Source organism: Cyprinodon tularosa, unplaced genomic scaffold (genome assembly GCF_016077235.1).
Source record: "Cyprinodon tularosa strain WSP-4 unplaced genomic scaffold, ASM1607723v1 ctg1112, whole genome shotgun sequence".
Classification (NCBI taxonomy): domain Eukaryota; kingdom Metazoa; phylum Chordata; class Actinopteri; order Cyprinodontiformes; family Cyprinodontidae; genus Cyprinodon; species Cyprinodon tularosa.
Window position 1 is genome coordinate 108,063 of NW_024037908.1, and position 14,731 is coordinate 122,793.

Here is a 14,731-nt window from a genome sequence, read left to right on the forward strand (position 1 = left end):
TAAACCCACCTTTCTATCCCCATTTCTAAAATTAGCCCCCTTTCCCCATCCCCGTTTTTAAATTAGCCCACCTTTCATCCCCAGCTAAAATTTAGCCCCCTTTTTATCCCCCTGCTAACTTTTGCCCCCCTTTCTATTCCCCATGCTAACCATTAGCCCAAAATTTTTTTAAAAAACCGTTAATTTTAACTTTTTAAACCCCCCTTTCTTCCCCCTGCTAAAAATTAGTGACCTTTTTTCCCCTTTCTAACTTAGCCCCTTTCTATCCCCCTGCTAAAATTTGCCCCCTTTTTCTATCCCCATTTTAAAATTAGCCAAACCCTTTTTTTCCCCATGCTAACAAATTTGCCCCACCTTTTTTATCCGTTCTTAAATTAACCCCTTTCTAATTTCCCCCTGCTAAACCCTTAGGGCCCCTTTTTTTTTATCCCATGGAACCTTAGCCCCCCTTTCTTTTTCCCTTTAACATTTTGCCCACCTTTTTAAACCCCCCTGGTAACATTACCCACCTTTTTATCCCCATGTAACATTAGCCACCTTTTTTATCCCCTGCTAACATTAGCCCCCCTTTTTTATCCCCTCTTAAAAAATTAGCCCCTTTTTTTATTTCCCCCGCTAAACATTTGCCCCCCCCTTTTTTCACCCTTTTAAATTAACCCCCTTTCTATCCCCCTGCTAACTTTTTGCACACCCTTTTTTTCCCCCTGCTAACATTAGCCCCCCCCCTTTTCTATCCTATGCTAACATTAGCCCCAAATTTCTTCCCCTTTTAACATTAGCCCACCTTTCTTTTTCAAAAGTCTTAACATTAAACCCCCCCCTTCTATCCCATGCTAAACCCTTAGCCCACCTTTTTTAAACCAAACCCTCTTAACATTATCCCCCCTTTCTATCCCCTGCTAACATTAGCCACCTTTCTATCTTTATGGTTTTAAAATTTTGCCCAAACCCTTTTTATCCCCTTTGGTTACATTTAGCCCCAACCCTTTTTATCCCCTTTCTAAAATTTGGGTCACCTTTCTTTCCCCTGTAAAAAATTTGCCCAAACCCTTTCTTTTCCCCCATGTAAAAATTTAAACACAACCTTTTTATCCCCATGTTTAAAATTAGCCCCCCTTTCTATCACCTTCTTAAAAAATTGCCCACCTTTCTATAAACCCTGTAACAAATTAAACCCCCCTTTCTATTTCCCCTGCTAACATTAGCCCACCCCTTTTTATCCCCCTGCTAAAATTAGCCCAAATTTTCTATCCCCATGCTAAAATTTTTAAGGGCCCCCCTTTCTATCCCCATGCTTTAAAATTAGGCCCCCCTTTTTATCCCCATTTACAAAACATTTTGCCCACCTTTCTATCCCGTTTAAAAATTTTTCCCACCCTTTTTATCCCCCTGCTAAAAATTTGCCAACCCTTTTTATCTTATTTCTAACATTTGCCAAAACCCCTTTTTTTCCCCATGGGTTTAATTTTTGCCCCCTTTCTATTCCCCTGTTAAAAAATTAGCTCACCTTTCTATCCCATGCTAACCTTTTGCAAAAACCCCCTTTTTTTATCCCATGCTAATTTTAGCCCCCCCTTTCTTTCAAACCCCTCTTAACTTAGCCCCTTTCTATTTTTCCCTGCTTTAACCCTTAGCCCCCCTTTCCCATCCCCATGCCCAAAATTTGCCACCTTTCTATCCCCTTTTTAAAATTTTGCACCACCTTTTTATCAAACCCTCGTAAATTAAGCCAGCTTTCCCATCCCCTTTTAACATTGCCCCAACCCTTTTTTTCCCCCATGCTAACTTTTGCCCCCATTTCTTTCCCCTTTCTAAAATTAAAACCCAAACCCTTTTTTATTCCCCCCTGCTAACATTAGCCCCCCTTTCCATCACCGTCTTAACATTAACCCCCTTTCTATCCCCATGCTAACATTACGCACCTTTCTATCCCCATGCTAACATTAGCCCACCTTTCTATCACCGTCTTAACATTAGCCCACCTTTCTATCCCCATGCTAACATTAGCCCACCTTTCTATCCCCATGCTAACATTAGCCCACCTTTCTATCACCGTCTTAACATTAGCCCACCTTTCTATCCCCATGCTAATATTAGCCCACCTTTCTATCCCCATGCTAACATTAGCCCACCTTTCTATCACCGTCTTAACATTAGCCCACCTTTCTATCCCCATGCTAACATTAGCCCACCTTTCTATCCCCATGCTAACATTAGCCCACCTTTCTATCACCGTCTTAACATTAACCCACCTTTCTATCCCCATGCTAACATTAGCCCACCTTTCTATCCCCATGCTAACATTAGCCCACCTTTCTATCCCCATGCTAACATTAGCCCACCTTTCTATCCCCATGCTAACATTAGCCCACCTTTCTATCACCGTCTTAACATTAACCCACCTTTCTATCCCCATGCTAACATTAGCCCACCTTTCTATCCCCATGCTAACATTAGCCCACCTTTCTATCCCTATGCTAACATTAGCCCACCTTTCTATCCCCATGCTAACATTAGCCCACCTTTCTATCACCGTCTTAACATTAACCCACCTTCTATCCCCATGCTAACATTAGCCAACCTTTCTATCCCCATGCTAACATTAGCCCACCTTTCTATCCCTATGCTAACATTAGTCCACCTTTCTATCCCCATGCTAACATTAGCCCACCTTTCTATCCCTATGCTAACATTAGCACACCTTTCTATCACCGTCTTAACATTAGCCCACCTTTCTATCCCCATGCTAACATTAGCCCACCTTTCTATCCCTATGCTAACATTAGCCCACCTTTCTATCCCCATGCTAACATTAGCCCACCTTTCTATCCCTATGCTAACATTAGCACACCTTTCTATCACCGTCTTAACATTAGCCCACCTTTCTATCACCTTCAAACCAGTATCAATTACAGAATGTAAAAAAATGCATTGACTATCTGTTCTAACAGATCATTGGCTATGAGTGGTGCTGCGTCAGATAAATATCTGCTCATCATTGGTTAAAAGAGTAAACTAGGTCAGAGTGCTGCTAAGTTATACATTGACAGAAAGTTAGCATCGTGCTAAAACAGATTAGAATTCAGCGTAGTGGAGACTGATTCCATGGCTTCTGCCCACTCTGTCGATGCGATGTGGACGTTAGCAGTCAAAGCTGCAGTTTAACGGGACGGATTAACTTTAAAGGAATAAACGTGCTGCAGGTACCTCATCAATAGCTACGTTTACATGCGCAAAATTTCCCCGATCCGATCCAAACCTTGGTTGATCGGAAATTCAAAATCTCTGTTTACATGGACACTAAATGAAATGATCCGATCATGACGTGTGTATACATGTACCAAGCGTTGGATCAGATTAAATCTTTTAAGCATGCGCAGAACTTCCTGCCAAACTTGGCAGTTCTGTCTGCGTCTGGTTTTTGGGAGGCCTGACAAACGATGCGCTCGGAGCGAGCGGAAAGAAAAAAGGAGAGAGGAGGAAAAAAGCCCTTGGCAGCGAAATGTCTGAGAGAAAATGTAGAGAATGAGCGATTGAACCGGCGTGGGAGAGCGAGTGGGCTGTGGAGAGAGAAAAGAGGAAGAGGAGGAGGATAAATTCCTGCTTCCTGCAGCTTTAAATGAACTTGAGTGTATAAGTGGGCGTTCCTAGACTCCTCCCGCCATGTTGTTCACAACAAGAGCGAGAGCGACCGGTGGTTTCCTGTTGTTGACAAGGCGGAAAAACGTCACGCTGACGTCGCACACATGCGCAGTGAAGATTATTTTACTGTTAAGATCCGAATGGGTGTTTACATGGACGCCAATCAGAATGGCGATCGGCAAAAACCACCTCTCTCTTTTGGAATTAAATTTATTTCCGATCGGACCGAATCGGATTAGAATCTTCAGTCTGACACGTTTACATGAAACATTTTTGATCTGATCAGGCCTTCAATCCGATTAGTTGTGTCCATGTAAACGTAGCTAATGAGGCTTTATTCATTCAGATTGGATTAGAAAATAACTGCTGCAGAGCTGCAAGGTGGACCAGACTGTAAACCATCAGCTGTCCTGCAGAAGGTAGACTGTGGCGTGAAAGCGGAGCGGGAGACTTTCAGTGACTCGCCCTCAGCTAACGGGACGACCATAAAAACAGAGCTGCCGCACATAGACACTGAAGACAAGTTCCTAAAAGACTAGAACGCTTTTTAAAAAAAGCTCTACTTTATAAGCAGTTCAATGTGTTTTTTTATAATCTCATTTGTTGTTTAAATAAAATATTAGGCTTTTTTTTATTATGAATGTTAAATAAATACTTTTTTAACATTTAGGTCCAAACATATTCTGCTTTGTTGCATTCTGTCCCCCACAGATTTCTCTCAGTGGTCACTTTTTAAACACCATAATGAATTAATGATGAATACAGATACTGTGACCAATACTTTTTTACTTTTCATTAATATTCTTTCCTACACAAACATCCTCTTTAAACCCCTTAGAATGGTTCTATAAATTAGACTTTACCAGATTTTTATGTACACCTTAATAATTTATTGATATGCTGCATGATGTCCTCCTTTTGGTGCTAGAGAAATGGCCGCCCTATTATGACTCGTTTAAATAAATAAATCCCTCTGATTGCTCTCAGGCCCATATCCACACAGAAACATTCACTCTAACAACTCTAGATCTTTGCTGATGTTCTGTCACTAAGAAACACGTCATCTGATTAAAACAGTCCTCATGACCTCTTAATGTTTACTGGAATAAACTAAAGCCTTCTTATTGTTGCCATGGCAGCAATGTTTTGGCAGTGTGGGTATCCAGATTATTATGGGCTGTGTTTCCAGCCATGTGCTAGTGACAGATGGAGCATTTTGCTATGGTAACGCTAAGTATAGATGCAGAGGAGGAAAGCTGCTAATGTCAGATATCGTTCAAAGAGGTGAAAACTGTGAGGAGATCAAAATGCTCACGTTTTAAACCAAACAAGCCGCCACATCACGTTGTTAAGCTGTTTTTTTTTTTTTTTTCATCTAAAATTAGCGACATGGAGTCAGAAAAAAAGAACTGAGCTGGAGGTATTTGGATCAGCTCTGAATCTACATGTTAGCATCATTTAAATCATTCACAGAATCTAGCCTTTGGGTTGACCCTACAGGTCTGGATGATATTTTATTAGAACGTCACGTCTGACTGAATGAAGGAAAAGAGAAAAACAGAATCACTTGTGAAAACAGAGAATTGGTGAGTGGGGATTTATGGCCTGAGATCCAGTGGAAGGATGGGCGCCCATGTCCTTCACCAGGAGAGCAGAGGACATTTTGAAAAGTGTTTGGAATGAAAGATAAATCTTACAATTAACATTCTAAGTTGTTCGTTCTTTAGCTTCAAATCTTTCCAAACTCTGAAGGTGTAAAGCGACTCACGCTAAAATCATCATCTAATGGATAAAGTGACCTGGACTGGTCCCACTGACTGATGCTGTAAACATGAATTCATGCCCTAACATTTAGTTCAAAAGCACAAAAAAGCAGCTTGACTTTTTATATCGGAGGAAATCCAGATCATCAGAGAGCAGCAGCCAAAGAATCTGTTTCTGATTTAATCAGTATTTTATACCGAACACGTCCAGCTTTGCTGCTTTCATAACATAGAAATTGGCCATAGTTGAAACCCTTCCTCTTGTCTGCCAGGATGGCCTTCCTACAGCCATGACCAGATGGGTAGATCCTCAAACTGTCCCCCCACCCCAGCAATCCTAAATCCAGGTCTACCAAACCCCACCCAACTCAGGGTGGTCACTGTTCCCTTTCTAATGACCATCCTGCAGGTGCAGCAACCTTTCAGACCAGCTGGTACCGCTGCTTTGGGAGTTCCAGAGCAGAGCCATTTACTTTAAAACCCTCATTTTCCTTCTAACAGCCTCAAACACCACTGGAGGGTCCTCTGGTTGTCATCAGGACAATCATCATCAACCTTCAGGATATATCGCTCCTGGAAGCTAATGCTCGGCAAGGCAAGCCTTCGGTGCAAAGACATGTCAAAGTGCTTTTAAGTTCTGACCATGTACCGTTAGCAGGGATGCCTACCGAATTATTAACCTTCATTGGTGCCGAAAGGAGCAACCTGTTCATGTAAAACCAAAACGTACAGTATTTCATCACCAAAATGCAGGATTCTGACAGAGTGCTAGATTTTTCATGGCAGACGTGAACGTAGCATTGCACGCATAAGAGCCGGGTGGCATCAGAAGAGAACAGTTAGCGCGGCAGAGTTAGCACGGCTAGTAAAAGGAGGGTTCAACATTACACAATGCGGTGCAGATTATGGTCGCTGCAGTATTTGTGATCCAGAGTACCCAGAAAGTAGCGGGAACACTTCATTCTGAGGAAACATCTGGTTAAACATGGCTGAAGAGCGCACACATTTCAACAGCCTCAGATCAAAGGCTAAAATTCCTGCCTTTGGTCAGTTAGCAGCGTCCATTAGCGACTCATCATCTCTTTCAAAAAATGGATGAATAGGTACTGCTGAACGCCAACTCCAATTCCTGGTACCGGCACCGGTACTTTATCAGTTCAAATGAGAACGACACCCATCCCATGTCTTCAACCTCCTTCAGGACAGGTGAAAAATCAACCAGATGTTCAGGTCAAGCGAGTTCTTCTTCTCTGCCTCTGGATCCACCTCAGAAGCAGCTGGTTATTGGTTTACCGCTCTGCTCCTCTCATCAGTGTCCTAAGATGTAAAACTGCGGATCATTACAAACTCAACAAACCTTAGGCTGGGGCGGACCGGCATCAAACTCTCAACCTCTAATGAACCTAATGAACATAGAGTTTGTTATGGACATCCTACCTAGAAATCAAGTCTGACCACAAAACTTTCAGAAAATAGGATCCAGAATTCAGGCAGACAGAACAGGTTAGAATAAAAGTTAAATGCTTTATTGACTGCTCTGGATCGGCTTGTCAGCTGGGACCAGCCTGCTGGGTTCTCTGTAGGGATAGATACTCAGGTTAGTGACCGCTAGACTCAGAAGGGGAACAGTAATCAGCATGTAAGTCACTAACTTGGTTCCTAGTTCTGTCTAGAGGAAGGAGTGGGAACTGGTTGGATGATTTCTCCACAACTCAGAGAGTTCCAGGAGAGACGGCAGAGCAGACTGAGGAGCGGAAACCAGGAGAGGTAGAAGAGTCCAGAGGCAGAATCCAGAGCAGGGCATGAAGCCGGAGTCCAGACCAGAAGATCAGAGAGACACAGAGGTACCAGAGGGAAAATCCAAGCAGGGATCAAGGAAAAGATCCAAGGTCGTTAACAGGCAGAGTCCAAAAAGTGGTCCGAACACAGGAAAAGACAGAAACAGACTGGAATCCCGTAAAAATTCAAAAAATATCCACTGGACTTGGTTTTCAAGATTTGAAGACGTTTCGCCACCTCTCCAGGAAGCTTTCTCAATTCAAATGTCTGGATCCACAGTGAGTTTGAGTCTTATATAGACAACGCCTTGTATCGCTTGGAAACATGCAATGGTAACCGATGAATGGGTCGTTAGTTCCATCGTTAGCCTGTAATATCTGAACCTGTCTATGATTCTAGGGGTCGGTCGTTAAAGGGGGGATTGCCATTAAGGGGGGGGATTTGTCTCCTGTAATACCTGAAACCTGTCTATGATTGTTAAGGGTTGGTCGTTAAGGAGATATTGTTCACCGGCTGGGGCGGGTAGGTCCCTCGTTCCTCTGTGATGGGGTGGGGGGGTTTGGTGATATCTGGAAGGGATCATGTCTATGATTGAATTGTATGTTTTTGGAAGCTGGAATCTGAGTCCACCACCTCTGTTTAAAGTTGGTTTTTCTCTCTTAACATAGATGGCTTCCTTCACGCCCCTCTCAAACCACCTATTTTCTTTCTCCAGAATATGGACATTCTGGTCCTCAAAAGAATGTCCTTTGTCCACAAGGTGTAGGTGTACTGCGGAGTCTTGTCCAGAGGCGGCCGCTCTTCTGTGTTGGGCCATGCGTCTGTGGAGAGGTTGTTTTGTTTCGCCAATATAAAGATCAGAGCATTCCTCGCTGCACTGAACAGCATATACCACTCCGCTCATATTCGGTCTGGGGGTTTTATCTTTAGGATGCACTAGCCTCTGTTTAAGGGTTTGGTTTGGCTTGAAATGTACTGGGATCTTGTGTTTGGAGAAAATCCTCTTGAGCTTTTCAGACACTCCAGCAACATAAGGGATTGTGATGTTTTTGCGTTTAATTTTCCCATCGTTGTCTTCTGTTGCGTGTCTTTTGGATTTCCGTGCTGATTTGATAAAAGCCCAGTTTGGATATCCACAGTTTCGGAGAGCATCTTTGATGTGTTTCTGTTCTTTTTGCTTCCCATCTGTTTTAGTAGGGACATGTTCTGCCCGGTGTTGTAAGGTTCTGATGACTGAGAGTTTGTGTTCCAGTGGGTGGTGTGAGTCAAAAAGAAGATACTGGTCTGTGTGAGTAGGTTTCCTATACACTTCAATGTTTAGGCTTCCATCTCCTTCCATGCTCACCAGGCAGTCCAGAAAGGGTAGTTTGTTGTCCTTGGCATCCTCTCTGGTGAATTTGATGTTACGGTCAACAGAGTTGATGTGTTTGGTGAAAGCTTCCACTTCCTCTAGTTGGATTTTGACGAAAGTGTCATCCACGTATCTAAACCAGTGGCTTGGTGGTATTCCATTGAAAGTGTCTAAAGCTCTCTTTTCCATTTCTTCCATGTAAAGATTGGCTACAATTGATGATACTGGATATCCCATTGCGCAGCCATGCTTCTGTCTGTAAAAATTACCTCTGAATTTGAAATAGGTTGTGGAAAGACAAAGGCCCAGTAGTGTGCAGATCTGGTCCGGAGTGAAATTAGTCCTGTTGTTTAAATCACTATCTTGTTCAAGACGTGTCCTGACTGTTTCCACTGCCTCTGTTATAGGTATGCATGTGAAAAGTGAAGTAACATCAAACGATACCAGGGTTTCTCCTGGAGCCATCCTTAAATGTTTGGCTTTGTTGGCAAAGTCTTTGGAGTTTTCTATGTGATGTGGTGTGTTCCCCACCAATGGAGCTAAGATATTAGTAAGCTGTTTAGCAATGTTGTATGTTACTGAGTTAATGCTGCGGACGATGGGCCTGAGTGGTGCCCCTTCTTTGTGAATTTTTGGAAGTCCATATAAGCATGGAATTTCCTCCCCTGGATATAATCTGAAATAGGCTGTGCTGTTAATTACCTTGTCTTTTTCAAGTTGTTTGAGATAGTCTATTATTTTCTTTTTGTAGCCGCTGGTTGGATCTCTTTTCAAGGATTCATACGTATTAGTGTCCTTCAGTAGAGTGATAATTTTGTCTTGGTAGTCTGAGGTGTTGAGGACTACGGTGCATCTTCCTTTGTCTGCTGGTAATATGGTGATGCTTTGGTCCTGGCTCAGGGATGGCTTTCATTTCCTGGGGTGTGAGGTTGGAAGGAGGTGGTTTGGCGCTGGACAGGGTGGCTGTTACCTTCATTCTGAGTTGCTCTGCCTCCGTTTCAGCCAAGTTGTTGTTCCTGATGGCCGATTCAGTGGCCGTGATCAGTTCCACAATGGGTACTTCTTGTGGAGCAATGGCAAAATTCAGGCCTTTACTCAGTACATCCATCTCTGGTTTTGTCAGTGGTCTGCTAGATAGGTTTTTAACCCACTTGTCTTCAACCTTGATGTTATCCTCCTGAGTCATGTTGCTCTCTTGTTTAAATGCTGCTTTCTGTTGTAATCTTTTGAATTTGGCTTTTTGTCTTTCTTTTGTTTTATGATGTTGTGAAAGCTTGGCTTTATTGACCAAAATAGCAACTTCTTCAAACAAGGTTTCGGGGAGAAGTTTGGATAGCTTCTGCCTTATCTGATCTATTTTGTGCGAGATAGCTTCAATTGTGAAGTGAGTCTGTTTAATCCTCTCACTAAGCAGCTTTTTGTGCGCATTCCTAAGAATCTCTTCTGCCCTGTGTCCTTTGATAGTAGACTTCAGTCTTAGACTGTTGGGAATGAGACCTTGCTGTCGACATCTTAAATTGAAACGTAGATGATTCCTATTATCTGCAAGTTTCCTAAGCCATTTCTCATACTCACGCGTTATTCCGAGGGTGTCTTTCCCAAAACCTTCATCAGCATATTGCACTCCATTTTGGGAAAGACACCCTCGGAATAACGCTAATTAACAGCACAGCCTATTTCAGATTATATCCAGGGGAGGAAATTCCATGCTTATATGGACTTCCAAAAATTCACAAAGAAGGGGCACCACTCAGGCCCATCGTCAGCAGCATTAACTCAGTAACATACAACATTGCTAAACAGCTTACTAATATCTTAGCTCCATTGGTGGGGAACACACCACATCACATAGAAAACTCCAAAGACTTTGCCAACAAAGCCAAACATTTAAGGATGGCTCCAGGAGAAACCCTGGTATCGTTTGATGTTACTTCACTTTTCACATGCATATCTATAACAGAGGCAGTGGAAACAGTCAGGACACGTCTTGAACAAGATAGTGATTTAAACAACAGGACTAATTTCACTCCGGACCAGATCTGCACACTACTGGGCCTTTGTCTTTCCACAACCTATTTCAAATTCAGAGGTAATTTTTACAGACAGAAGCATGGCTGCGCAATGGGATCTCCAGTATCACCAATTTTAGCCAATCTTTACATGGAAGAAATGGAAAAGAGAGCTTTAGACACTTTCAATGGAATACCACCAAGCCACTGGTTTAGATACGTGGATGACACTTTCGTCAAAATCCAACTAGAGGAAGTGGAAGCTTTCACCAAACACATCAACTCTGTTGACCGTAACATCAAATTCACCAGAGAGGATGCCAAGGACAACAAACTACCCTTTCTGGACTGCCTGGTGAGCATGGAAGGAGATGGAAGCCTAAACATTGAAGTGTATAGGAAACCTACTCACACAGACCAGTATCTGCTTTTTGACTCACACCACCCACTGGAACACAAACTCTCAGTCATCAGAACCTTACAACACCGGGCAGAACATGTCCCTACTAAAACAGATGGGAAGCAAAAAGAACAGAAACACATCAAAGATGCTCTCAGAAACTGTGGATATCCAAACTGGGCTTTTATCAAATCAGCACGGAAATCCAAAAGACACACAACAGAAGACAGCGATGGGAAAATTAAACGCAAAAACATCACAATCCCTTATGTTGCTGGAGTGTCTGAAAAGCTCAAGAGGATTTTCTCCAAACACAAGATCCCAGTACATTTCAAGCCAAACCAAACCCTTAAACAGAGGCTAGTGCACCCTAAAGATAAAACCCCCAGACCGAATATGAGCGGAGTGGTATATGCTGTTCAGTGCAGCGAGGAATGCTCTGATCTTTATATTGGCGAAACAAAACAACCTCTCCACAGACGCATGGCCCAACACAGAAGAGCGGCCGCCTCTGGACAAGACTCCGCAGTACACCTACACCTTATGGACAAAGGACATTCTTTTGAGGACCAGAATGTCCACATTCTGGATAAAGAAAATAGGTGGTTTGAGAGGAAGGAAGCATCTATGTTAAGAGAGAAAAAACAACTTTAAACAGAGGTGGTGGACTCAGATTCCAGCTTCCAAAAACATACAATTCAATCATAGACATGATCCCTTCCAGATATCACCAAACCCCCCACCCCATCACAGAGGAACGAGGGACCTACCCGCCCCAGTCGGTGAACAATACCTCCTTAACGACCAACCCTTAACAATCATAGACAGGTTTCAGGTATTACAGGAGACAAATCCCCCCCTTAATGGCAATCCCCCCTTTAACGACCGACCCCTAGAATCATAGACAGGTTCAGATATTACAGGCTAACGATGGAACTAACGACCCATTCATCGGTTACCATTGCATGTTTCCAAGCGATACAAGGCGTTGTCTATATAAGACTCAAACTCACTGCGGATCCAGACATTTGAATTGAGAAAGCTTCCTGGAGAGGTGGAGAAACGTCTTCAAATCTTGAAAAACAAGTCCAGTGGATATTTTTTGAATTTTTACGGGATGACTATGACCTGGATGACTGAGAACCTTCATCAGCAAACAGGCTGGGACAGACTGGAACAGACTGGAACAGACTGAAACAGGCTGGAACAGACTGGAACAGGCTGGAACAGGCTGGAACAGGCTGGAACAGACTGGAACAGATTGGAACAGACTGGAACAGACTGGAACAGACAGAAACAGACTGGAACAGACTGGAACAGACTGGAACAGACAGAAACAGACTGGAACAGACTGGAACAGACTGGAACAGACAGAAACAGACTGGAACAGACTGGAACAGACAGAAACAGACTGGAACAGACTGGAACAGACTGGAACAGACTGGAACAGACTGGAACAGGCTGGAACAGACTGGAACAGGCTGGAACAGACTGGAACAGACTGGAACAGACTGGAACAGGCTGGAACAGACTGGAACAGACTGGAACAGACTGGAACAGACAGAAACAGACTGGAACAGACTGGAACATAAACTGAGTGATCCAGAGGCAGAAACAGGTCAGGATCAGGAAGTCAAAACACAACAGGGTACGCTGGATCAGCGGTCCCCAACCACCGGGCCGCGGACCGGTACCAGTCCATCGGTCATTTGGTACCGGCCCGCACGGAAAAAAGTATAATGTATATATATATATATATATATATATATATATATATATATATATATATATATATATATATATATATATATATATATATATATATATAATGTATATATAATTTATCGACGATCAGAGTCTGAGTGATGTTTTATTTTGAAAAATATAAAAAATTGGGGTATTCTCTCCCAATTACATCAGTCGGTGCATCTGTGCCTCTTGACTCAGGTTAATTCAGTTCAAGACTCATCCTATCTATAACATCCTATCTATAACATCCTATCTATAACATCCTATCTTAGCGAAGCGGGATTTTCTGCGGTAACAAAACAAAGCTACGGAGCAGACTGGACATCAGCACACTTTGTCTGTTATTGTCTGCGATCACGCCACGATGGGACCGGCTTGTTTTTTTATTTTTATGCTGTTTGTATTTTATGCCAGTCGTATCATTTTACTTGATCTTATTTATCCCATCCCAACCCCCCGACCCCCACCCCCCACCCCCCGGCCGGTCCGTGACATTTAGCGGTCTGTGATGCACAAAAGGTTGGGGACCGCTGCGCTAGATAACTCTCACACTCAGCTCGAATAATCTGGCACTGATGGCTGGAAACAGGCATTTTAAATAGGAGCTGGAAAAGGTGGAGCAGTTGAGAGCAGATGAAACTGGGCGGAGCTAAGCAGGTGGAAGGAATGAACTTAGCTTGGGATCATGGTAAATGGTAAATGTCCTGTACTTATATAGCGCCTTTATTCAAGTCAGGAGATTTGACCAAAGCGCTTTACATTCATTCACCCATTCACACACTGATGATCAATTCAAGGAGCTAATTTTCCCCAATCACTTCCAGGTAGCCCCACCTGGCTTAGCTCCGCTAACCTCCAGATCCTCTTCACATAGAGCTGCTTATCTGCTACATTCTGATGGTGTTGGGAGCTGCTCCAATAAACATACACAGAACTACTCTGACTTTTTTCATCTGCATTTTGCCTCCAGAAAATGACTTTAGAGCTGGAATTCCATCAATGATGGTGATACGCCTTGTAGAACCATCTGACCATTCTATTCTTTTGTATTCTATTCTACTCTATTTTATTCTACTCTATTCTATTCCGTTCTATTCTATTCTACTCTATTCCATTCTATTCTGCGCTATTCTACTCTTTTCCATTCTTTTCCATATTCTATTCCATTCTATGCTACTCTATTCTATTCTATGTCCTCCTCTGTTGGAGTCAGCTGTTTGCTCATAGATCCGGTCTCTGTTACATAAGGGCGCATCGGGAAACCGGGAAAAGCAGCGATCATCATCATCATCATCATCATCATCATCCCCCCACCCCCCACCCCACCCCCCACCCCCACCCCCGGGTTCTGGATCAACATACCAGCAGCTTCCAGCACAGCAGCCAGAAAGAAATCATCTCCAGGCGGCCGCGGCGCGCGCAGTCCTCTCCTCCTCTTCCTCCGAGCGGCAGCGCGAGCAGCCAGGCGGCCACTCGCTGGCGCGAGGAGGGACGCATGTGAAGCTCACGGCCGCGGCGCGTGTTTATGTGCGAGGCGGGGATAGGTGGGGGGAGGGGGGGGTGTATCGACCTGTGCTGCTCAGCTGTAGGTGAATTAGAGCAGAAAGGATGGAGCTCTATTGGCAGCTGGTCTATGTTCTGCTCCACCCACCATCACTGCTCCATCACTGCTCCATCACTGCTACACCCCCCATCACTGCTCCATCACTGCTACACCCCCCATCACTGCTCCATCACTGCTCCATCACTGCTCCACCCACCATCACTGCTCCATCACTGCTCCATCACTGCTCCATCACTGCTCCACCCACCATCACTGCTCCATCACTGCTACACCCCCCATCACTGCTCCATCACTGCTCCATCACTGCTCCATCACTGCTCCATCACTGCTCCACCCACCATCACTGCTCCATCACTTCTACACCCCCCATCACTGCTCCATCACTGCTCCATCACTGCTCCATCACTGCTCCATCACCGCTCCACCCCCCATCACTGCTCCATCCATTAAACCTTTCCTTGGGTGCAGCTATAG

At 43.8% G+C, this 14,731-nt stretch overlaps 1 protein-coding gene across 1 annotated transcript in view; it reads right to left on the minus strand.

The window, feature by feature from the left end:
* Nucleotides 1–14,242, minus strand: part of LOC119792249 (involucrin-like) — a 40,958-nt gene extending 26,716 nt beyond the window's left edge. Inside the window, exon 1 of the mRNA XM_038298819.1 lies at nucleotides 14,056–14,242. Coding sequence (XP_038154747.1) covers nucleotides 14,056–14,190 — 135 coding nt within the window. The 5' untranslated portion in view covers nucleotides 14,191–14,242. The remainder of the gene's footprint in view (nucleotides 1–14,055) is intronic.
* Nucleotides 14,243–14,731: the final 489 nt, after the last annotated feature.